This window comes from Mauremys mutica, chromosome 12, assembly GCF_020497125.1.
Source record: "Mauremys mutica isolate MM-2020 ecotype Southern chromosome 12, ASM2049712v1, whole genome shotgun sequence".
NCBI lineage: Eukaryota > Metazoa > Chordata > Testudines > Geoemydidae > Mauremys > Mauremys mutica.
The window spans coordinates 36,856,292-36,882,757 of NC_059083.1; the positions used below are offsets into that span (position 1 = coordinate 36,856,292).

Consider the following 26,466-nt stretch of genomic DNA (forward strand, 5'->3'; position numbering starts at 1 on the left):
AGAAATATCACAAGTGTGTAGGGACAAAATTAGAAAGGTCAAGGCACAAAATGAGGTCAAACTAGCTGGGGACATGAAAGGTAACAAGAAAACATTCCACAAACACATTAGAAGCAAGAGGAAGACTAAGGACAGGGTAGGCCCATTACTAATGAGGGGGGGGGGGAAACAATAACAGAAAATGTGGAAATGGAAGAGGTGCTTAATGACTTCTTTTTTTCAGTTTTCACCAAGAAGGTAGGTGGCGACTGAATGTCTAACATAGTGAATGCCAGTGAAAATGAGGTAGGATCAGAGGCTAAGACAGGAAAAGAATTACTTAAACATGTTAGATGTCTTCAAGTGACCAGGGCCTGATGAAATGCGTTCTAGAATACTCAAGGAGCGGACTGAGGAGATATCTGAGCCATTAGCGATTATCTTTGAAAAGTCATGGAAGATGGGAGAGATTCCAGACGAATCCAGAAGAAGGGCAAATATAGTGCCAATCCATAAAAAGGGAAATAAGGACAACCCAGGAAATTACAGACAAGTTAGCTTAATTTCTGTACTCGGAAAGATAATGGAGCAAATAATTAAGCAATCAATTTTCAAACATCTAGAAGCTAATGAGGTGATAAGTAACAGTCAGCATGGATTTGTCAAGAACAAATCATGTCAAACCAACCTGATAGCTTCCTTTGACAGGGTAAAAAGCCTTGTGGATAGGAAAGAAGTGATAGATGTGGTATATCTTGACTTTACTAAGGCTTTTGATACTGTCTGGCATGACCTTCTCATAAACAAACTAGGGAAATACAACCTAGATGGAGCTACTATAAGGTGGATGCATAACTGGGTGGAAAACTGTTCCCAGACAGTAGTTGTTATCAGCGATTCACACTAACGCTGTAGGGACATAACAGGGATCAGTTCTGGGTCCAGTTCTACTCAATATCTTCATCAATGATTTAGGTAACGGCATAGAGAGTACACTTATAAAGTTTGCAGATGATATCAAACTGGCAGGGGTTGCAAGTCCTTTGGAGGATAGGATTATCATTCAAAATGATCTGGACAAATTGGAAAAATGGTCAGATGTAAATAGGATGATAGTCAATGACGATAAATGCAAAGTACTCCACTTAGGAAGGAACAATCAGTTGCACACATACAAAATGGGAAATGACAGCCTAGGAAAGTTTGCTGCAGAAAGGGATCTGGGGGTCATAGTGGATCACAAGCTATATATTCATCAACAGTGTAACACTGTAGCAAAAAAAGCAAACCTCATTCTGGGATGTGTTAGTAGGAGTGTTGTAAGCAAGAAATGAGAAGTAATTCTTCCGCTCTACTCTGCGCTGATTAGACCTCAACTGGAGTGTTGTGTCCAGTTCTGGGAACCACATTTCAGGGAAGATGTTGACAAACTGGAGAAAGTCCAGAGAAAAGCAACAAAAATGATTAAAGGTCAAGAAAATATGACCTAGGAGGGAAGATTGAAAAAATTGGGTTTGTTTAGTTTGGAGAAGATAAGACTGAGTGGGGACATGATAACAGTTTTCATGTATATCAAAGGTTGTTACAAGGCGGGGGGAGAAAAACTGTTCTTAACCTATCAGGATAGGACAAGAAGCAAGGGGTTTAAACTACAAGGAAGGTTTAGGTTGGACATTAGGAAAAACTTCCTAACTGTCAGACTGGTTAAGCACTGGAATAAATTGCCTAGAGAGGTTGGGGAATCTCCATCATTGGAGATTTTTAAGAGCAGGTTAGACAAACACCTGTGAAGGATAGTCTAGATTTATTTATTTATTTAGATAATACCGGTACTTAGTCCTGCCAGGAGTGCAGGGGACTGGACTAGGTGACCTCTCGCGGTCCCTTCCAGTCCTATGATTCTATGATTCTATGAAAGTAAGTTTTCTATTTCAATTAAATATGTGAGAGTATTAATGTACAGGGAAAATTTAATATCAGAAATATGAATTGCCATTAGAACTCTTTAAGACTTTAACTATCAAATTATGCAGACATCTAGAGATGATCAGATTTTTTTTACAAAATTCATCAGCAAAAATTGACTTTTCATTGAGGTTGTGAGATCCAAACAATTTCATCCTAAAACTGTTGGAAACTGAAGAATTTTAGTCATCACAAAAAACTGTTTTCATTTTTACAGGTAGCAGAGACTTTCCATGAAAATGTATTCAACTGAAAACTCAATTTTCCTTTGAAATAAAGCAGAAATTGTCTAAGTACTCCTAACTGGAAACTTAGCTTTAAGCCATGGTGGGGAACATGAATATTGTCGAATAACACCACAATTTCCAACCTATTCCCTCTATTGCAAATTTTTTTTATGTCTTTCATAGCTTCAGGATGGTAAAACTAAGTAAGTAGCAAAGTTGGTAGCCCACAGAATACGTTTTAAACATACTAACCTCTCTAAACTGAAGCCCAGAGAGTTGAAGTCCCCAGACAAAGCCGGTCTATCTTAATCCTACCCAAGGACATATAGGAGGTTGATGGAACTAGAACCCAGCTCTCCTCTTCTACCGTCATAGCCTCTGTCCCACACTTCTGCCAAGAGTAGAACCCAAGTGTCTTGACTGCCACTGACCTGTACAGTACAGACATAAAGTTGCAGAGGGAAACAATGCAGACTAGCAGTAACTGAGCAATGCTACCAGCCTATCATCGCCCAGAGATGGAAATGCAGCTAAAATTTGGTGCCATAAATCAACGTGTAAAAAGGCAGCTGTCTGTCTGTGTGGTGTTGGGATGGAATCATCACAGATGAGCTGCCATATGGGACTCCGGTTAAGTCTACGCTGCATTTCCCAGGAAAGTGGAAATCAGGCAGTGTGGGCATTGTAGTTTCATGGCCAAGTTATCAGCCTGGTGTCTGTAGCAATGGGACAAAATGTTGGCTAACATTGTTGGATTTAGGTTGTACTTTGTGCCATCCTCCATACTGCATTTGATCAAGCCGCGTATTGGGCCAGATCCTCAAATGATGTAAAGTCACCGCGCTACCTTGACTTTAAGGGAGCAATGCCAATTTACACTCCTGTGATAACACACCAGAGTAGTGCTCTGTTTGTGAGCGTTGAGGAACACTAGCTACTCCAGTCAATAGAATTGACAAAAGCTGTGCACCTTTGACATTCACATCATGAGAGTTTATGGAGAGGGGAATCAGGGTCACTCTGTCTCTCACTATAATCCTGACCATTGCCCTTGTCTTTCCCTCCACAGGCAGGACACGATGAACTAAGAAAGAAAATGTCCAACCAAACCAACATAACAGAGTTCCTTCTCCTGGGATTCTCTGACATTCGGGAGCTGCAGATTTTGCACTTTGTGGTGTTTCTAGTGATTTATCTGACAGCCATGATGGGGAATCTTCTCATCATCATGCTTGTAGCCCTAGACCACCACCTTCAGAGCCCCATGTACTTCTTCCTGATGAATTTGTCCATCCTAGACCTCGGCACCATCTCTGTCACTGTCCCCAAATCCATGGCTAATTCCCTCATGAACACCAGGTCCATTTCCTATTCTGGATGTGTGGCCCAAGTCTTTTTCCTCGTCTTCTTTGCTGTATCTGACTTCGCCTTACTCACCGTCATGGCGTACGATCGATATGTCGCCATCTGCAAACCACTGCACTATGAGACTATAATGAACAGGAGAGCTTGTGTCCAAATGGTAGCCAGTGCCTGGATTAGTGTAATTGTCTATTCTTCATTGCACACCAGGAACACATTTGCAATCTCCTTCTGTGGTGGTAATGAGGTGGATCAGTTCTTCTGTGAAATTCCCCAGCTACTCAAGCTCGCCTGCTCTGACACGTACCTTGGTGAAGTCGAGGTACTCATCTTGAGTGCATTCTTAGGCTTAAGCTGTTTTGTTCTTATAATTCTGTCATACTCTCAGATCTTCCAAACAGTGCTGAGAATCCCCACTGAGCAGGGTCGGCATAAAGCCCTATCCACCTGCCTCCCTCACCTCATTGTGGTCTCCTTGTTTGTTTCCACTGGCATCTTTGCCTACCTGAAACCCACCTCCAGTTCTCCATCAGGTCTGGATCTCATGGTGGCTGTTCTTTATTCCGTGCTGCCACCAGTGATGAATCCGATCATCTACAGCATGAGGAACAAGGAAATCAAAGCTTCCCTGAGGAAACTCACTGGCTGGAGGTTATTCAGCCAGAATAAAGTGTCTATATTTCTCTTATGAACATGGATTTATCTGTGTTTCTTTACAAACACAATCCATTGATGACACTTTGTTATTGTCCCCTTAAAAATATGCTGTATGATTTTTTTTTAATGCAAAATGCTGTTTTTATAGTGGTAAATCCAGACTCGCTCCACTAAGTCAATGGAGTTATTCTAGGTTTATAGCAGTGTAAGTAAGATGTCCATTAACATGTCTCCAGTCATAGGAAAGGAGGCGGGGTGTGGGGTGGTTAGTGGATTACGGATTGTTGTAATAAGCCATAAATCCAGTGTCTCTATTCAGTTCATGATTTTTGGCATCTAGCAATATTATGAATTTAAGCTCCCTTGAAGGTGTTGTGAAGATTTCCATTGGGAGAAGGACTGAGCGATCAGCTATAGAATTTTTTTGCATATATAGAATGATCACTTTATGAAAAGTGTTCACCCACAGGCACTAGGGTGTTTTTGTCTTTTATCATTTTCTGTGTGAGTTCATTCAAGAGCATAGTGATTGTTTGGTTTCACCCACATAATTGTTATTGGGGTATTTAGTGCACTGGATGAGGCACATCACATGTTGTAATAGGCATGTGTAGGACCCATGGATCTTGACAGGTGTTTTGTTGGGGGTGATGATCATCATAACAGTGGAGCTATGTCTGCAGGTTTTATATCTGTTGTTCTGGCAGGGTTTGGTGTCGCTTTGTGTTGGTGTGTCCTGTTCTGTGGGGAGCCTGCTTCAGAGGATGAGCTTGGAGAGGTTGGAAGGTTGTCTGAAGGTCAGAAGAGGGAGTTCTGGAAAGATTTCTTTCAGGACGTGGTCCCCATTGAGTATAGATTGTAATTGTTTGATGATACCCTGTGTCGTCAACAGGCCAATTCACCTTGAATGGTCCCTTGAAATATGTGGTAACTATTTGCACTAAACAATCCGTTCCAATTTGTATTTAGCTGTAACACTCTGAGTACATTTCCTAGACCTGAAGAAGAGCTCTTTGTAAGCCTGAAAGCTTGTCTTTCTCACAAACAGAAGTTGAGGAATAAAAGCTCTTACCTTATTCACCTTGTCTCTCTAATATCCTGGGACCAACATGGCTACAACACCACTGCATAAATCAGTGTTGTCTTTTTCTTGACGTTGTCGAAAGGCTTATTTAAGAGGAAGGTTTTGCAATGTTTCCTAAAGACAATCAGACTCTGGATAATGAGGCCAAATTTTGATCCCATTGAAATAACTGGAATTTAGCCACTCACTTCAAAGGAATCATGATTTGGTCAGTGGCCAATACACACAAGGATCCAATTGTGGATCCAGGCAGCTTGGAGAATATGAATGCAACAGAGATCTAAGAGTGAGATTCCCATCTCAGCTAAACCAGAGCGGATGCAGAGTAGCTCCATTGACACCACCAGTTTCATACTGACAAAGTCTTGGACCAAAGACACGGGACTAAGTTCAGTAGTAACATAAACTCTGGTACAAGTTATTTGTCAGGGGTCATATTGTTATAATATTGGTGTGAATGGGAAAATGCCATCACATGAACCGATCTTGTATTCCATATGCCATCCAGTGTAAATCTAGTCACATCCAAACTGAGAAAGGATCTAAGAAGTTGGCCTGTTATTAGTATTAGAAGACTATCTTTGTGCATGGTTGTGTACACTGCATATATGACAGACAAAGGCAGAGTCTGAAATTAGATAGAAAGAGAGAGAGAGAGAGAGAGAGAGAGAGGACCATTCTTTGTCCTAACATACAACCTAATTTTGTCATACTGATAGATTTCTATTTGATTGTGAATTGATTGATAGATAGATAGATAAGGCAAATTATTGAGACTCATTTCCTATTCAAGACTATGCCTAGATCATGATTTTCTTATAAACATTAATTATTAAACATTATTTACCAAAGAATTTCTCTCACAATATCTTACTCCACAGCTCTAAGGAGGGAGATTCCACCACCTCCCTAGGTAACCCATTCCAGTGCTTCACCACCCTTCTAGTGAAAAAGTTTTTCCTAATATCCAGCTTAGATCTCTTCAACTGCAACTGGAGACCATTACTCCTTGTTCTGTCATCTGCCACCACTGAGAACAGTCTAGATCCATTCTCTATGGAACCCCCTTTCAGGTAGTTGAAAGCAGCTATCAAATCCCCCCTCATTCTTCTCTTCTGCAGACTAAACAATCCCAGATCATTTGGTAATGATCCGAACTAAGTTAACTAAAGTTAATGGCATTACTTTAGGCTTACACCAGTGTAAATTAGATAATATCTATCTATCTTTTGCAACAAACCAAAAGAAAAATATGTTAACACAAAGTTAAGGTTGCTCCCCGGAGCTGGCAATAGCTAGAATTGGCAGATATTGGGACACACACAGGAGGGAAATAGGGGCTGTCAGCCATACCTGTTCTGCCTCTTCCCCTATTTTCTCCCAGTCTCCTGTCATTCACTATTACCTCCCCCTTCTCAGTGCACCACCATTCTCCTCCACTCCACCTAGCTCCCACTCCTCTCCAATTGACTCACCACCCCATTTATCCCCCCCCTTTAATCACCCCTCTGTTGCTACCACCGAAATCCCTTGTTAGGGGAGCTTTTGACAACTAGCCAAATGCCTAGGCCACTGCCAGTAGCTGGAATCCTGATTATCTCGCTCATTGCTAAAAGCAGCTCAGGAGTTGAGCGACCACAAGATGTGAGCATGAGCCTGTATCCTTCCTGGTAAGCTCTCTTTTGAAATTGCTGAAGTTTGCGTCTTAGGGTATGTCTACACTACAGGAGTAGTTCGATTCAACTTAATTCGAATTTGTGGAATCGGCCTTACGAAGTCGAATTTGTGTATCCACACTAAGGACATTAATTCGACTTTGTAAGTCCACACTAATGGGGGAAGCATTGACTTTGGAAGCGGTGCACTGTGGGAAGCTATCCCACAGTTCCCGCAGTCCCCGCTGCCCATTGGAATGCTGGGTAGAGCCCCCAATGCCTGCTGGGGGAAAAAATGTGTCGAGGGTGGTTTTGGGTAACTGTCATCATTGAACCGTCAATCACGCCCTCCCTCCCTGAAAGCGCCTGTGGGCAATCTGTTCGTGCACTTTTCTGGTCAGTGACAGCGCGGACGCCACAGCACTGCGAGCATGGAGCCCGCTGCAGTTATGGCCATTTTCACCTCCTCGCACCTTATCGTCCACTTCTTCCACAGTCAGCTGCTGAGAAATCGGGCTACTTTTCAGTGGTGCTGCAAGCACTGGTGGCCCATAGGGGACGTTTTACCAACATCAACGTCGGGGGGCCAGGCAAGGTTCATGACGCGCGTGTTTTCAGGAACTGTGGTCTGTTTAGACACCTGCAGGAAGGTAGTTTCTTCCCGGACCACAAAATAACTGTTGGGGATGTGCAGATGCCTATAGTGATCCGCGGGGACCCAGCCTACCCGCTAATGCCCTGGCTCATGAAGCCCTATACTCTTCAAGTACCAGCGAGCAGCGAGCAGCGTGACCTGTGACTGTTCAGTTTCTTTACAGAGAAGCTGAACCTGCCCCTGTTTCTTTACCCAGTTACTGTTGACTATCCTCTGCAGTTACATACCCCGTTCACCCCGTTTCCCCCACTTCCAACACACGTGTAAAAATAAAATACATGTTCCATTGTTACTTAACAAAGGTTTCTTTATTAATGACTTTGCGTTAAAGGGTTGAAACTGGGACGCAGACTGTGCTGCGTAGGGTGTGCAGTGATGTAAAGACTGCCTCTAAACTCGAGGAATGACAGGCTCCTGCTCCTAGAGTGGTCCGCAGTGCCGGACTGGTTGTTTCAATGGAGCCTGCCATCCCTCCTTTTTGGGATTCTGTGTGCGGGGGCTATGTGACCTTGTGGCGGAGGAGGACGGATACAGATTCCTCTGCTGTGTGACTCTGCGGTCCAGGACAAGGACCGCTGCATAAGATCTGTAACCGCCCTCCCCTGCTACAAACTCATGTCCCCCCCACCCACACAGAACCTGGAAACCACCTCCCATACCGACCAGGGTGCCTACTGACTGCACTGTGTGTGTGACCTGCTGCTGATCCTGCCCCCGTGTCTGTACCCTGGTAAAGGTGACTGTCCTATGCAATTACCAACCCCCTCCCCCCCCCTTCAAACACAGTCTTCTGTAAAAGAACATGACGGAAACAGTAATTAACAGCAAAGTATTTTTAATAATTAACTAGACAGTTAGGGGATTAAACTGGGATTGGGGCTTGGGTGAGTCAGGACGGGAAGGACTTCTCAAAATTTAGGGTATGAGAGCTTTTGGGTACTTGAGCACTCTGCTGGGGTGCAGTGACAGTTTTCACGGCCCCTGGCGCCCTCCTTCTGGTTATTTTGGGTGAGGGGGGTATGGGACTTTGTGGCGGGGGAGGGCGGTTGCAGATACACTGTGGGGAGGCTCTGTCCTCCTGCCTGCGGTCCTGCAGAACATCCACAAGGCAATGGAGCGTGTCCGTTTGCTCCCTCATTAGTCCAAGCAGTGTTTGAGTTGCCTGCTTGTCTTCCTCAGGCCACTTCTCCTCCTGTTCACTGTGTGAGTGCTGGTACAGAGAGGGTCTCCCTCCACTGGCTCTGCTGGTCCGCCTCGGCTCGGAAGCAGCCCATAAGTTCAGCGAACATCTCGTCCCGTGTCTTTTTCTTTCGCCGCCTAATCTTTGCCAGCCTCTGTGAGGGGGATGCTGTGGCAGGTCTGGAGACAGTCGAAGCTGTGTGATGGGAAAAAGGGAGTGAATTCCTTGCAAAGATACATTTTTGCGAACAATGAACACAGTCTAGTCTGTATCTGTGAACAAGAGCATGCACAACACCTATCTCGTGCGCACTCCTGCTGCAGGCAATCCAGAAAGCATAAACTCTGCCCCTGTTCCACCCCATCGCAGTGTCCACCGACCCTTGGAATTCCGGGTTGAGATCCCAGTGCCTGATGGGGCAAATTTCATTGTCGCGGGTGGTTCTGGGTAAATGTAGTCTCTCATTCCTTCCTCCGGGAAAGCAACGACAGACAATCATTTCGAGCCCGTTTCCCCTGGATTACCCTGGCAGACGCCATAGCGTGGCAACCATGGAGCCTGTTTTGCCTTTTGTCACTGTCACCGTATGTGTACTAGATGCCGCGGACAGAGGCGATTCAGCAGCGCTACACAGCAGCATTCATTTGCTTTTGCATGACAGCAGAGATGGTTATCAGCCATATTGCACCATCTGCCATGCCATTGTACCATGCCAGGACGGTTAACAGTCCTACTGCACTATACCTTCTGCTGCTGTCATAGGTACCCCTGACAGAGATCAGCCAGGGGTGCAAAAGACAAAACTGGGAATGACTCCCCGAGTCAATCCCTCCTTTATGGTATCTAAAAATAGAATCAGTCCTGCCTAGAATATGGGGCAACTGTACTAGGGTTGCAGTGTATCAGAGAACTAGAGAGCACAGCCGCTCCGCATCAGATCCCGCAGGAATGACGAGCTGCATGCCATTCACAGGGAGTGCCCCTGCAACAACCCCACCTGTTGCTTCCCTCCTCCCCCAGCCTTCCTGGGCTACCGTTGTAGTGTCCCCCCATTTGTATGCTGAAGTAATAAAGAATGCAGGAATAAGAAACAGTGACTTGTTAGTGAAATGAAATGAGGGGAAGGCAGCCTCCAGCTGCTATGATAGTCCAGACAGGACATTAAGCAGTGTGGGGGAGAGGAGACCAGCATCCTGCTGCTATGATAGTCCAGGCAATACAGAATCTTTTCTTTACACATGAATGGCGGGGGCTGATGGAGCTCAGCCTCCTGTTGCTATGATGAAGACGGTTAGCAGGCCGTCTACTTATGGGCTGATGATGAGGATGGGTACCAGTCCTACTGCACCACACGATCTACCGCAAGGCTGATGATGACGACGGATATCAGTCTTATTGCACCGTCAGCCACCCATGAGGCGGGGGGGGGGGGAGGATGCTACAGTACAGTGCCGCAGCATCGCGTCTACCAGCAGCATTCAGTAAACATAGGGTGACATTTAAAAGAGTCAAGAGACGATTTTTTTCCCTTTTCCTTCTGGGGGTGGGGGGTGGGGGTACATTGACGAGATATGCCCTGAACCACCGCGGACAATGTGTTTGACCCTACAGGTATTGGGAGCTCAGCCAAGAATGCAAATGCTTTTCGGAGACTGCAGGAACTGTGGGATAGCTTGCGTCCTCAGTCCCCCCTCCCTCCATGAGCGTCCATTTGATTCTTTGGCTTTCCGTTACGCTTGTCACGCAGCAGCGTGCTGAGTCTCTGCTACGCCGTCTGTCTGGAGATTTTTTTAAAATACTTTGGACCCCAGGCGTAACATTACAGTAATTCCCCTAATTAGATGCAGGAGTCTCCGAGCGAGATCACCCTGAGGACGGTCACTGAAGGAGATAGAGAGCGCATGCTATGTGAAAGCCAGCACAAACCAGGGGCCTATGCAGCCATGCTCGGGGAGGCAATGCTCCCTGAGTACCTCATGAAAGCCTGGCACGGAAAAGTGTGCTACCACGGAGCACCCAATAAGGCAGCTCTCCCCAGGAACCTCCTGCAGAGGCTTTTCGATTACCTCCAGGAGAGCTTCTCGGAAATCTCCCAGGAGGATTTCTGTTCTATCCCCATATATATAGACCTCCTTTTCACATAGTTCAGATTCCTGTTCCATTAATAATAAAAGTTTACATGTTTAAAGCACTTACCAACTGATCCTTTCCCTGATCCAGGGTACGGGTTAACGGCCGGGGAGGATTGGAAGGGGATCTCCGTGAGGGTGATGAAGAGATCCTGGCTGTCGGGGAAACCAGCATTGTAAGCGCTGTCGCCTGCCTCGTCCTCCACAAACCCTTCCTCATCTTCCCCGTCCGCGAACATCGCCGAGGAACTGGCCGACGACACTATCCCATCGTCAGAGTCCACGGTCACTGGTGGGGCAGTGGTGGCAGGCTCCGGAGCGTCCGTTTGCCGCTTTGGTCTTCTGGTAGCCTTGTCTCAGGTCCTTGATTTTCACGCGGCACTGCGTTGCATCCCGGCTGTATCCTCTGTCTGTCATGGCTCTGGAGACCTTCTCGTAGGTCTTTGCATTCCGTTTTTTGGAGCGCAGCTCCGAAAGCACAGACTCCTCGCCCCACACACCGATCAGATCCAAGACTTCCTGGTCAGTCTATGCTGGGGCCCTCTTTCTATTCAGAGATTGCATGAACTCCTCTGCTGGAGAGCTCTGCATCGTTGCCGGTGCTGCTGAGCTCGCCCCGATGTCCAACCAGGAAATGAGATTCAAACTGGCCAGACAGGAAAAGGAATTAAAATTTTCCCGGGGCTTTTCCTGTGTGCCTGATCAGAACATCCAAGCTCGGACTGCTGTCCAGAGCGTCAACAGAGTGGTGCAGTGTGGGATAGCTCCCGGAGCTACTAAGGTCGATTTGCATCCACACCTAGCCTAATTCGACATGGCCATGTCGAATTTAGCGCTACTCCCCTCGTCGGGGAGGAGTACAGAAGTTGAACTAAAGAGCCCTCTATGTCGAATTAAATAGCTTCGTGGTGTGGACGGGTGCATGGTTAATTCGAATTAATGCTGCTAAATTCGAATTAAAGTCCTAATGTGGACCAGGCATTAGAAAAACAGGAAGTCTGGCTATAGTTTTGACTGCTGTTAGGTGGAAATTCAGCTGCAAGGCTAACAGCTCAAAATTGCTTTCTAGTGTTTTTTTATTATTATTATTTTTAAGTGACATGTTTTTAACACCTGCTTCTTGTTTATTGGTTGGTTTTGATTAGTAAGCGATGTAACACTTGTAAGGATAAGAAGGGGACAAGATCTGGGTTAAGTGAACTCTGCTGTGAATCCATCTTCAGTTCCCCCGTGGAAGACGGAAGGCTGGCCACTGGAAATCTGTCACTGGACACTTGAGGACCACTCCAGACCTTGAGATAACTACAGTTTGGGGTGCTCCAACATAACCTGCTCCTTGTGTGTGTACGTGCTGGAGACTAAAAAAAGTAAAAGCTTTAACTGAAAGCACTCTTGTTTGCACTGTTTATATCAACCACTTATCAGATGGGTGCGCTGTGTCCCCATTGATTAATTTCCTGACACCGCCTCATAAGGAGTAAAGTTACTGAGAGCTTTGGGTTCAGAAAACCGCCGGGTAACACCCTCTCCCGTCATCCCCTCCCCGCCCCCCAATCCTCTCTGTCCAGCAGGAATGTGCATGTGTAACCTATTTTTAATTCCAAAGTAGTTTCAGCACCTTCCAAATTTTCTGCTGTGCTAGGGTGACATTTCCAAAAATCAAAAACCCCTGGACAGAGGCAGATGCCACCTTCTTTTAGTTTCAGTTTTTGGCCCACTATTAGAGTCAAATTCAGTGCCCGAGTGGGGCTCAGGTTTTATGACCAGACCATTCCTTCTTCAGAAGCTTAGGTCCTGTGATCCAGAGGTAGCGTTCAACCAGCTCATGCTCTCTCCATGCACATGCACTGTGTAATCTGTTTAGCGCCACACCAACCACTTCAAAGGCTGACGTGCCTAACTGGAGAGCTATACATTATGGCTAATCGCATTGTAACTTGTTTTCCCCCAAAAGGCTGGTATCTGGCCTGCACTCTGGTGTGATAACCATCAAGCACTGGGGACCCTGCTGCTGTGAGGATCTGAGCCCCGGTTTGATATCTCTGTGTGTGAAAAAAAAAATCAGCACCAAAATACCGTAACTTTAAGAAAAGTTAGAAGTAACTCCATTGCAGTCAATGGGACTGACACAACCCACACTTAGTCAGGAGTAATTCAATGGGGCTGACTCCCCTCTGACCCCAGGGTAACTCAGTGGAGTTGTGATGCAGTACAGCTGGTCTAAGGAAGAGGAGATTCAGGCCTTTTGACTCCAGCCCCCACCATGTCCTCCATCCACCGAACCCCTCTTACCCTAGTCCCTGAGTATCTGTATCCCTCTCTCTCACACAGCCCAGACCCCACAAACAAACACCCAAAGCCTCTAATCCCCTCATTGCCCTCTCATAACCCACAACACTTCCAGCCCCTGTCTTTTGAGATTCCCCCTCCCACGGGCCAGAGCCAATTTTCCCGCCCAGATTTTGTGACTCAGCTTCCTCAGAGATCCCTGCTTAACCCCCCTGCCTACTTAACCCCTTAGTCCCCTCCTCTGCTCAGCCCCATTCCCCTGACATGGTCCCAGACCCAGGGAACAGCCCTGCTTCCTTCCACCCCATCTCCAAACACCAGCCCATTCTCTCCTCCATCTCCCCATTGACAAACCCAGGCCACCACTTTCTTCATTCCCCACTCTCCTCCTTCCTCTGGCTGGCCCAGCTCCGCTCTTCTGAACAGTGACTCCAGGGTGGGCTCCGCCCAACCCTGTCCAATACACAGTTAAGCTGGGGAACAAGGTATCACTCAGGCCTGGTCTACACTACGAGTTTATATCGAGTTTAGCAGCATTAAACCGCATTAACCCTGCAGCCGTCCACACAACGAAGCCCTTTATATCGATATAAAGGGCTCTTAATACCGGTATCTGTAATCCTCCCCAATGAGGGGAGTAGCACTGAAATCGGTATTGCCATTTCGGATTAGGGTTAGTGTGGCCACAATTTGATGGTATTGGCCTCCGGGCGCTATCCCACACTGTGCCATTGTGACCACTCTGGACATCAATCTGAACTTGGATGCACTGGCCAGGTAGACAGGAAAAGCCCTGAGAACTTTTGAATTTCATTTCCTTTTTGCCCAGCATGGGGCGCTGATCAGCACGGGTGACCATGCAGTCCCAGAATCAAAAAAGAGCTCCAGCATGGACCGTACGGGAGATACTGAATCTGGTCTCTGTATTCTCTGTATTGGGAGATGAATCTGTTCTATCAGAAATCATTCCAAAAGATGAAATGCCAAAGCATTTGAAAAAATCTCCAAGGCTATGATAGACAGAGGCCACAGCAGGGACTCAACACAGTGCTGTGTGACAAGTGTAATGGAAAGCCAAAGAATCAAATGGACGCTCATGGAGGGAGGGAGGGAGGAAGGGAGACTGAGGACTCAAGCTATCCCACAGTTTCTGCAGTCTCCGAAAAGCATTTGCATTCTTGGCTGAGCTCCCAATGCCTGAAGGGTCAAAAACATTGTTGCGGGTGGTTCAGGGTATATGTCGTCAATCTCGCCCCCCCCCCCAACCATGAAAGAAAAGGGAAAAAAATTGTTTCTTGCCTTTTTTCAATGTCACCATTGTGACAGACCTAAACCAGTATGGTACAGGTGTCTGGTAGAGGGCAAATATACTGGTCACTGGATGCGTAGTTTTCTGTTCCCTGAGTGATCAGAGCAGGGGCTGCACTAGAGTAATCAGGAACCTGCTAGAACCAATTAAGGCAGACAGGCTGATTAGAACACCTGCAGCCAATCAAGACAGGCTAATCAGGGCACCTGGGTTCAAAAGGATCTCACTCCAATCAGGCAGGGAGGAGCCAGAGGAGAGGAAGTGTGTGTGAGGAGCTGGGAGCAAGAGGCACAGGGAGCTGAGAGTGAGAGGGAGTGCTGCTGGAGGACTAAGGAGTACAAGCATTATCAGACACCAGAAGGAAGGTCCTGTGGTGAGGATAAAGAAGGTGTTTAGAGGCGGCCATGGGGAAGTAGCCCAGGAAGGTGTAGCTGTCATGCAGCTGTTATAGGAGGCACTATAGACAGCTGCGATCCGCAGGGCCCTGGGCTGGAACCCGGAGTAGAAGGCGGGCCCGGGTTCCCCCCAAACCTCCCAACTCCTGATCAGACACTGGAGGAGTTGACCCAGACTGTGGGGAAGATCACTGAGGTGAGCAAATCTGCCAATAAGCGCAGGACCCACCAAGGTAGAGGAGGAACTTTGTCACACCGTATGTCTACTGGATGCTGCTGGTGTACGCGGTGCTACAGTGCTAAACAGTAGCATCCCCTCCCCTTCCCTTCCTGATGGCAGATGGTGCAATAGGACTGGTAGCCGTCGTCATCATCCCATGAGTGCTCCTGGCTGGCTTCAGTGAGTACGGCCGGGAGCACCTGGGCAAAAATGGAAATGACTCCCGGTCATTCTCTTCTTTAAGCTTTGTCTCCTTGAGGTTCAGTCCTGCCTGGAATATCATAGCAGCTGGAGGCTGCCTCCCCCAGTTTTATCTCAATAAAATCAATGTTTCTTATTCATGCATTGTTTATTACTTCATCACACAAATGGGGGGATAAATGCCACGGTAGCCCAGGAGGGGTGTGGGAGGAAGGAAGGAACGGGTGGTGTTGTTGCAGGGGCACCCCCTAGAATGGCATGCAGCTCATCCTTTCTGCGGGATATCTGGGGCTCTGACACAGAACGGCTGTCGTCTCTGGTTCTTTAGTAGGCTTGTCCGATATTCTAGGCAGGACTGACTCTACCTTTAGACAAAACATAAAGAATGGAATGACCTTGGAAGTCATTCCCATTTTTGTCCATGTGCCCCCGGCCGACCTCACCGAGGCCAGCCAGGAGTACCCATGACAGCAGCAGACGGTACAATATGACTGGTAACCGTCCTTGCCAACTCGCAAAGCAGCAGACTGTACAATAGGACTTGTAACCGTCTCTGCTAACTTCCAAAGGCAAGGGGATACTGCTGTGTAGCACTGCAGTACTGTGTCTGTCAGCAGCATCCAGTAGACATATGGTGAGAGTGAAAAAAGGCTAAATGGGCTCCACGGTTGCCGTGCTATGGCATCTGCACAGGCAATCCAGGGAAAAGTGTGCGAAATGATTGTCTTCCATTGCTTTCACGGAGGGAGGGTTGAGTGATGACATTCACCAGAATCACCCGCGACACTGTTTTTGCCCATCATGAATTGGGATCTCAACCCAGAATTCCAATGGGTGGGGCAGAGTGCAGGAACTATGGGATAGCTGTGGGATAGCGACCCATAGTGCAACGCTCCGGAAATCGACGCTAGCCTCGGTACATGGACACACACCGCCGAATTAATGTGCTTAGTGTGGCCGTGTGCACTCGACTTTACACAATCTGTTTCCAAAAATCCATTTCTGTAAAATTGGAATAATCCCATAGTGTAGACATACCCTCAGACAAAGAGCCCAGCAAGGTGAATCACTGACAGGGATCACAAGAGCCTTCACATTTACATCAGATCAGAGAATGAATTTAACCACGATGATGCAGGTCTCCAGACAGCCACTAACTCACAGGGAACCTCCCTGTCACAGAGGTCAGTGTAGAATTGTTCACTGGGAGGCACTGCCCCTCCCTCTACAGCAGCTGGTCCTGGTCCCTCCAGGAGTCACTGCTCTGAGTAGGGCTGTTCCCAGGAGAACGTGTAAAGAGGCACTTTTAGTCCCATAAAGCTCTGCTGACTCTCAGGGCTAAATTCATACACTTCAGGGCCATTCATGGGGCTCTGCCCCGTTGACCCAGTCCCCACATGGAGTGGGAGTGGTGGGGGCCCCTCAAAGAGAGGCTGAGACAGTGGCATGGGACCCCCTGCTCCCTCCCCCTGATCCCCACCCACTAGGCCATCCTTCCACCCCATGTGGTTATAAAACCTCTCCATCCTCATTCGTGAACCTCCTATGACTGCTTCTGCCCCTCATAATACAGAAGCTGCAAGGAACAGGTAAGGCTTGACAAGGGGGTATTTATTTCCTATGATAGCCATTGGCTGGCAAAAAAAGACACCTGATGACAAAGACCTCTGATAACTTTACTGTTAATGGGCAATAGGGGAAGCAGAGGGTGGGGGCAGGAAAGGGGCAGCTATACTGTATAATGGGCACTAAGGGCAACAGAGGGTGGTCTGGGAAGGAGTTGCTATATCTGATTGATAGGGAAAATATCCCCCCCCACCCCTCTTATAGGCCCAGAATTTTAAGCATACCTTAACCCCCCGTTGCTGCTTGGCGTAATTTGTAGGCCTTAACCCCTTGCCCTACTAGCATATATAAGCAATGAGTTTAATACTTCTGCAAAATGTGTTTGTCTGTATAAAGGGCACCAGGAAGTAAAGCAAAAAGAGGAACCAAGCGGCCCTAAGGTGCCCAGCTGTAATACGCAGAGTCTAGCAAGAGCTTTTGCAGAAGTAACCACAAGCAGGGGTCTTACAGGCAGGCAGACTACCAATGAAAACCACATTTGGGACAGTAACAGGAAAAACCCTAGATGGTGAGGGGCAGTGACAGGCTCGCTAAAAGTAAGAAAGTATGCCAAATAAGGAGTTAATAACATATAATGTGTGTGATGTGTAATTATGCTTTGTGGTTTTAGCCTTTATAAGCTTGGTGAAAATCTGTTAAAGACAAGGCAGCTACCCCCCCCTTATTGCATGGGGTCATGTTGACCTTCCCTATATGCATATTTGTATTATAATAAAGGAGCATCAGGCTGTGTCTGACCCAAAATCAACGATGTGGTCAATTTTTCCACGACAATTTGGGGGCTCGTCCGGGATCCACAGATGACATCCCTGGATCGGAGGACCGCGGCAGTTCCCTTTTAAACCCCGGGCCCATCTGAGAGGTAAGAGACCTTTTGAAATCTCTAGAGGGTTTGGGAGAGGACTGGTCCGTAGGCTCCGGCTGGGGTAAGTCACAAGCTGGATCCAACCTTGGGACAAAGTCAGACACACTTGATGCCCTTGTTCAGGTAGAGTTTTCCGAGGTAGAATTTCCGAGGTAGAGTTTTCCGAGGGGCAAACTCATTTTGCTTAATATTTATCTTTTATACATAATGGGGAACATGGGATCTGAATGGAGACCTCGGGTCCAGTTTCTGCACTGCCAGAGTCTTGTCCTGTAATTTTGGGCAAGGGACTTAACATTCATGGCTTTCTAGTTCCCCATGTGTCGAAAGGGTGGAAATCAGGAACAAATTCGCTAATTTCAGTGTGATTGGGCTGTTGTCCGTGAGGTCAGGTTCTGGTCTTCTAGACTCTCTTAGACACTTGGGGCCAGATTTTTAAAGGTGCTTAGCGGGATTCTGAGATGAACCTAGGCACGTCCAAACCATTAAAATCAATGAATGTTAGGCATCTAGATGCTTTTGCAAATCCAACTGAGCACCTAAACACCTTTAAAAAACTGGCCCTTCATTCTTGATCCACTGTGTGATCCAGTGGCAGGAGGAAATTAGCTCCAATTAGAGCTGGCCAGGAATTTTTCAATGAAAGGGTTTTTTTGTTGGAAAAGACCGATTGTCAAAATCAAACTGTTTTGCTAAAATATACCAGTTTCAATGAGACATCCATCAGGAAGGCATCTTTATACTTTTGAAAATCCCACCCGATGCCTAAACACCTTTAACAATCTGGCCATCTATGGGGTAAGGCAGCGGCTGAGCGGGGGTTTTGTGACTGTCTGGGGGGCATAAATGTTGGACTGAGGTGCCTTAAAATGGCATTTAGGGGCCTTAGCCCCTTTGTGAATCAAGACCTTAGTCAGCAAAGTGACAGGACAGTGCTTAAAATAAACACAAGCAACAGGTCTGTTGAATAAAAAGATGCGATTAAAGTAGCACCTTATGAACCTGTATTGTAAACCTTGTAATTACTTGGTCATGGGCTGTGAGTTCTATGCGTCTGAGGTGTCTGGGCACCAGGAATATTCCTGGTACCCAGGCACCACGGGCCTGGCTCCAGCACTGTCTGAGGCTAGGTCTCTCCCTCGGCCCCACCTCCTGCCCCCAGGTGCCCTCTCCCCGCACGGCCCCCGGGCCATTTAAAACAGCCCGGGACCACCATTCACCACCGGCAAAGCAGAGGAGCTGAGTGACTTCCCACCTGCTCCCTCCACATGGATGCCAGGCCCTCTCTGCAGCCTCTGGATGGGGTGGGTCTGTGTCCTGCCCCAAGCACCCCTGCAGCCAACAGGAAGCTGCGGGGGAAGTGCCTGGGGGTAGTAGCGCGTGGAGACTCCTGGCCTGCCCTGCCTAGGAGCCCCAGGTAAGCACTGCAACTCCCCACCCCTACCCCAACTCCCATCCCAGAACCTGCACCTACTCTTCAGTCCCCAAACTCCCTCCCAGAGCCTGCACCCCCTCCCTCTGCACCCCCTCCCACACCCAAATTCCCTCCCAGAGCCTGCACCCCACCCCCAGCCCAGAGCCTGCACCCAAACTCAGTCCGAATGCCTGCACCCCTCATCCCCTCCTGCACCCCCAGCCCCTGTCCCAGACTGCACACAGCACCCAAACTCCATCCCAGAGCCTGCACCCCCACCCCCTTCCTACACCCCCTCTCCTGCCCCCAAACTCCATCCCAGAGCCTGCACCTCAGACCCCCTCCTCCACACAAACTCCCTCCCACTGACCAACCTCTCACCCATCCTGCAACCCACTTTCCTGCCCCAGCCCAGGGCTTACACCGCAGACCTCCTTCCCCGACCCAAACTCCCTCCCAGAGACTTAGGCAGGTGGTGGGGGCATGGAGTTTGGGGCGGCGGAGCTTGGGGGGCGAGTTCTGGGCACCACTAAAATTTCTACAAACCTGTACATGGTGATGGAGAAGAAAAAGAAGAGTCTTGTTATTTCCGGGAGCTGCAATATATGCCCTGCAGCATAATGTGTAAAGCCAGGCTCTATCTACCTTCTGTTTCTCATTCCATGACCATTTCCCATTGGCCTTCCCTCTGCAGTGTATAGCTACACAAGAAATGTCCAACAGAACTACTGTGACTGAGTTCCTTCTTCTGGGATTCTCTGATGTGCGGGAACAGCAGATTTTACACTTCCTGGTGTTTCTAGTGATTTACCTGGCAGCCGTGGTGGGGAATCTTCTCATCATCACAGTCGTGGCCCTCGACCACAACCTTCACACCCCTATGTACTTTTTCCTGGGCAACGTATCCTTCCTAGACCTCTGATACATCTCAGTCACCATCCCCAAGTCCATGGCTGACTCCCTAACCAACAACAGACTCATCTCTTTCTCTGGATGTGTCACCCAAGTCTTTTTGGTCGTAACTTTTGCAGTAGCCGAGCTGGCCTTTCTCACCGTGATGGCATATGACCGCTACATTGCAATCTGCCACCCTCTGCATTACAGGGTGACTATGAACAGAGGTGCATGTGCCCAGATGGCAGCTGGCTCATGGATCAGCAGCATGATCTCCTCTGTACTACACACAGCTAATACTTTTAGGTTACATTTCTGTGAGTCCAATGTTATCACTCAGTTTTTCTGTGATATCCCACAGTTGCTAAAGATCTCTTGCTCTGATACACTTGCTAATGTAATAGCCATGACTGCCCTTGGATCACTTCTAGATGTGGTCTGCTTTGTATTGATAATTGTGTCCTACATTCACATCTTCTCCACAGTGATGAGAATCTCCTCTGAGCAAGGCAGGTACAAAGCCTTCTCCACCTGCATCCCTCACCTGGTTGTTTTTTGTTTATTTATCAGCACAGCATCATTTACGTCATGAGGCCCAGGTCAATGTCTTCAACATCTGTCATGGGTCTACCCTCACATGAAACTGGGGGGTTTCAAGGTGAGGACCCGCATGACACCATGTCAAAGGTCTCACCCCCACTTGGAACTGTTGGGCTCCAATGTGGGGACCTGACTTGGTTTCCCTCTAAACTAAAATCCTAGTTTAGATCTAGTAAGCTGCCACCACTCAATTAGGAAATGTGAATTGAGACACAGTCCTTCCCCAAAATCCTAGGGGATTCCAAGAGCCCCAAAATCCATGGAGTTCTTACACCCAGGAGAAACAAACCATTCCCCCTGCTTCCTCCCCCTCCCTTTTCCTAGGAGAGAGATACCTGATTCAAACTGCTTGAATCAAACCCAGGAGGAACTGTCTCTTCCCCCCTCACCTTCCCCTGAATTTCCACAGAAGAAGGAATTAACCAAGTCCAAAGAAAAGAAAAGAATTTATTAAGAGAACAAAAAGAAAATACAGAATCTCTATGAGCCCAAGCTGGACACTCATAGGGTATAACCTTATCAATCTCTGGAAAGAATCCCCTCTCCCCTTTTTCTCAGTAAAAGCAATATCAGCAAACAGGAATAAAGCATTTCCTTTAGCAAACACCCAATTGCAAATATAGAAATCAAATCATAAGACTAATTCGCCTTTCTAATTAATACTCACTATTAATTAGTAGAAACTACTCCAGGAGAACTTGGAGACATGACTGTCCTCTTAGATCCAAAAAGAGTTCTCTCAAAAACAAAGGCTTCCCTCCACAGAGATTTGAAATTATCTCGTCTCTGATTGGTCCTTTGGTCAGGGGGTCACCAGGTACTACATGTTAACCCTTTCCAGGGAAAAGAGACCTTAACCCTGATCTGTTTATTTATGACAACATCTCTGGACCTGACGGCTGCTGTATTGTATTCTGTGGTGCCATCACTAATGAATCCAATCATTTACAGTCTAAGAAACAAAGAGATAAAAAGTTCACTGTGGAAAATGATAGGCAGGATATTTTTTCCCAAAAAAAGCAAATTCCTCACACTGAACTCTTAACGTCTGACTGGAATAAAGTATTCTCAAGATCTACCTTATTGAATGGGCCAGGCTGACTTTGTATGAGGACCAGCCTATGTTCATTTTAGGGTTAGAACTTGGTGTTTTGCATTTTCTGATTTTGGCTGAACGATTTTAAAATTTGAAAGAAATATGGGGGCAAATATTTAAAGCATCTAAGTGTCCCAGGAGCCAAAGTCCCATTTTCAAGTAAGACTCAGGCACTTCTGAAAATTTTACTCTTGGGTGCTCAAATCCCGGTGAGTTTTTGATAGAATGTTTGAGTCTAATTATCTTTTGGCCCCTTTGAAAATCCAAGGTAGAGTTAATTGCAATTTTTTCAATTTTTATTTTAAAATATCCATTTAAAATGAACTTTTTTATTTCAAAATGTCATTTCCAAATAAAAACAATGATTTTTTTTTCATTTCAAAATGCTAATTCCAATTTTTTTTAAATGAAATGTTTTGAAAGGGCATTTTGACTTAAATATCATTTTAATGTCATTTTAAGTCAAACTGACAATTCATAATGGTTATTTTCAGTGTTGCTTTGTCACCGTGTTGGTCTCAGGATATGAGAGAGACAATGTGGGTGAGGTAGTATCTTTTATTGTACCAACTTCTGTTGGTGGAAGAGAGAAGTTTCTGAGCAACCTGAAGAAGGAAGCTTGAAAGCTTGTCTTTTGCACCAACAGAAGGTGGTCTAATTCAGAATGACATTTTTTATTTGCAGCTGACATTTTTAAATGAAATAATTTTCTTTGGAATGTCAAAGCTTTTCATTTTGGTTAAAAAAAATCAACATTTTTGGTTTTGACATTTCCCAATCAAGTTTTTCAGAACTTTTTATTCTGTGAAATGTTTGATATTTCTACTCATCAATCCTAGCTAAGATGAAAACAAATATCAAAATACCAGAATTTCTCAAAGAAGTTTCTGTTTTCCAACCAGCTGTAAACCCCAGGCTTTTACACTAGCAACATTCTCACTTTGTTTTTACAAGGAGCGGGCTGCTGACTTCTCCACACCTCAGGGGAAAGAACTGAGGAGGGAAAAGGGGCCCATGGAGCGAACTTGGCTGAGGCCTGCAGCTGGCCTTATTTACACCCCAGCTCTAGTACCTCTTCACCCCCTATAGAGGAGGTAGGTGCTCATTTACCGATCTCCCCAGTCTATCCATTGAACAATTAGTCCCTTTTGACTAGGGCTGGGCAGAAAATATGGGGTTTTTTCTGTAGAAAGTTTTGACTTTATGACAAACAACCCCTCTCCCCAACTTTCAGCTGAAAATGTAAATTTCTATTTGGAAATAGCACTGCTGTGTCTCTTGGGAGTTGCAATTTATGTGCTTCGAACCCCTGTTCTCCTCTATGAACAGGTTCTCTGGCTGGACAACATATGCACCATAGGATTCCTTCTTCTTGAGCCACTGGGGTACATCATGAGAGTACCATGGCTGCAAGAATGGCAGGTGGAGGGATCTTGCAGGGGAGAGGGGTGAAGGAGAGGAGGGACGCACAAGGTGAGCAGGGACCTCCGGAGAAGGGGAGTGGAGGGGAGGGGAGGATCGCTGCAGCCAGGCAGTGGCTGGTGGTGGGGGTCTTGGGGAAGAGGCCGAGCAGAGACAGAGAGAGGCCCACCATGGCCCAGGTGTCCAACAGCAGGTAGTCGGCAGCTGTACCAGAGGATACTTATCCTCGCCTGGTCTATTATACCCACTGCCCATGGGGACATGGAATGGGAAGAGATTGTGCCTGATAAAGTGTCCTGAGGAATGATGACATATTCTGATATAAACCTCCACTGGGCAACAGAGGAGTTGAGGAGTGAAATGTTGAAAAGTGCCTAACGGACAAATGTTAAAAGTATTTAGGCACCTAAATATTCAGATCGATGCCTACTGGGATCCTCAAATGTGCCTAACTCCCATTGATTTCATTATTTCCACCCATCTGAGCTGTTGCTAATGGTCTCCAACTGGGCAGTCTTCTGAAGGACGAATAGGCCAGTTCCTACCTATGAAGCCCATCTGGATGGTGCAAAGGCGTGTTCAGTCTCCAGGACACATTCATGACCTGCCTCTCCACAGAAATTGTGCCAAACAGCAATGGGGACATTGTCTGCCCATCCAGCTAGTGGTGAGTTTTGTAGTGACAGGGCAAATCCAGGACCTCAGATCCCAAAGCTCCTCTCTTGAACTTTGAGGAATCTGTGATCCCAACATGGTTTAGAGTCTTGGTTTGGCTTTTCTATCATTTGGACACATTCCTGTTAAGGGGAATGTTTCTTCTCTCACACTGAGTAAGCCTAGATGCTATATCCCAGCAGTGTGCCAGTCTTGTTCCCATTGGAATCCATAGGCTCACCATGTCTTCTGGGGAGAGATGGTTGGGAATTTTCCATTGGAATGGCTTTCCAATGTAAAATTCTCGCTCACAAAATCAAAAAATTTCCATGAGATTATTGAGGTGTTCAGTGATCTCTCTGTGCTGAAGGAGCTTGCAAGAGCTCAATGCATAGGAAAACATACGTGTCTTCTCTGTATGAATGGGGTTAGCACCTAGGGATTCCTGCCTTGCTGATTTTGCGTCTTTGCTCTCCCCTTAGCGTGCTGACACTGCGGAAACTCACAGGGCAGGGAAGCCTGGGTTTGAGCTGGGCAGGGCTCCCGGGGATGAGTCCTGGAAGCCCTCAGAGAACAGACGTTGTCCCATCTTGTTTTTCCTGGCAGTGAAATGCAAGGTCAGCTGCACACAGCCCTGCTGCAGAGACAAGTGTGTCAGAGTCGCCCCTCATCCCGTGGTTAAGACACCCAGCTAAGGGGCAGCAAAGCCCTCTTCAAATCCCGTCTCCTCATCAGGCAGAGGGGAATTGAACTGGGCTGTTCCACATCCCAGGAAGTGCCCTATCCACTGGCTAAAGGCAAAAAGGGAGGCTTCCCCTGGCTTGATTCCTTCTGGCAGGAAATGGCTTAGGTGCCTTAGCCAGCTAACTCCAGGAGAGGGATTCCCAGTTGTGGATCTCAAACAGAAATAAGGTCATCCCTGCAGCCTGGACTAAGGTTGTGAGGTGCCTTATAAGGGGCAAGGATTAGCACACACCCCTCTTGTCAGCATCTCCTGTTGGCTAGTTTAGGCATCTCTCTGCCTAGCATGCTCGCTTTTGTGGGTCCTATTTATAGGGGTCTGTCTCTCCCAGTTCATTGTGTGAGCCAGGGGTTCTAACTCAGGCTTTTTGGATCCCATTATTCCCATCTTCAAAATCACAAGGGCAGGAGAGAATCTATTGTCCCCCACCAAAAATGTGAGGCTTCACATCCAGGCTATCCAGTGGCCACCCTGAATCCACGGGCAGGAGGAGGAGAACTGGCCCCATGGGCAGAAGGTGGCAGCAGCACTAATTTCAGTTTGGGGGGAAGGTTGGGCTTGGGTTTGAAAATGTCTCGACCTGGTTGGGTCTGGCTGGTTTGGGTCGGGTCCTGGTCAGGACTAAATATCAGCCCTGAGCACACTTCTAATCCAGTCACCATTACATGCCTATCTTGGAGCCAATCATCTAGACAGCATGTGTTCCGTTATGCCCTAATACACCTCCTAGTCTCCAGAGGACAACAGGTCACAGCAGCTTTGGCCAGTGGAGACAAGAACACTTATTTTTCCCTTTGCAGTTGGAACATTCTATGCTCCGGCAAGACTCACTCCTTTGGTTTTGATTATAATTTTCTAACTTGTTAGTCACATAGCGCAGCCAAACACAAAGCAGAAAACAGCTTCAAAAATAGGTCATGACTTTTACATATATTTTCCTCTCTATAAACCATGGAATATCTGCTTGCTAACAATTCTTTATTGTCTCTCTTATCCTAACATCGCAAAGATTCATGAGAGTCTTGTTTGTCAATTGTTTAGCACAGCCATGAGAAATGCTTAGCCTTTCAGTCCATGTGGCAACATTTCCCCCATTTGCCCTTATCTGATTAACCTCCATTGGAAACGTTCATCTATGTAGCTGCCGATAGTGCATCAAGAGGAGGTTTATAGTTGTGCATTAAAAACTGTAAGTGACAAAACAGAACTAATACAACTAAAAAACTGTAAATCCTGCCTCTAACTTCATATGACTTATTGATTGTCATCATGAATTCCTCAGACTGGGTCATACTGTTACTGATTTGGATCACATGAATATCCTTTCCATTTAGTAGCTTCTTAAGTTACTAAATAGAAGCTGGAGTTAAAGGATTTATGTGGACTCTAAACTTGGGTATATATGTGTCAAGGTCCATCCCTTCAGGAGCACTGTTAATGGCGGTCTCATTAGCCCAGACTGGGCCAGGAGTAATAACTGTGTGCCGTACGACAAGGTTTTTTTTGTAGGGGTGTAAAACAGAAGTAACGGGACACATTAATGAGCCATACCGATAGGTTTTACGGTACTGCCTCTTCACGGTATAGATCACCCTCACAGCCGATTAATGCCATTTGGTGAGCTGTACCAGACAGGACACAGTAGTGGCTAATTCACAGGTCTTGCTGGACTTTTCTTCTAGTCCAGCATACCCGCAGATTGGAATTGTGATGTCAAATACATCGCACCCGCATATGTACAAATATCCTTCAGTGGAACAACGTGCCGTATGAGGGGATCTGCAAGCTCTGGATTTATCATGATATACCAAAATCTCTCGTATTGCCAGGCATTCCTTATAAATAT

General features: G+C 46.7%; 1 protein-coding gene and 1 pseudogene across 1 annotated transcript; both read left to right on the forward strand.

The window, feature by feature from the left end:
- Positions 1-3,267: 3,267 nt before the first annotated feature.
- On the forward strand, positions 3,268-4,224 carry LOC123346292 (olfactory receptor 14A16-like). The gene has a single exon (XM_044983627.1). The coding sequence runs from the start codon at positions 3,268-3,270 to the stop codon at positions 4,222-4,224; it is 957 nt and encodes a 318-aa protein (XP_044839562.1).
- Positions 4,225-19,924: 15,700 nt separating this feature from the next.
- LOC123346723 lies at positions 19,925-25,487 on the forward strand (annotated as a pseudogene).
- The last annotated feature ends 979 nt before the right edge of the window (positions 25,488-26,466 follow it).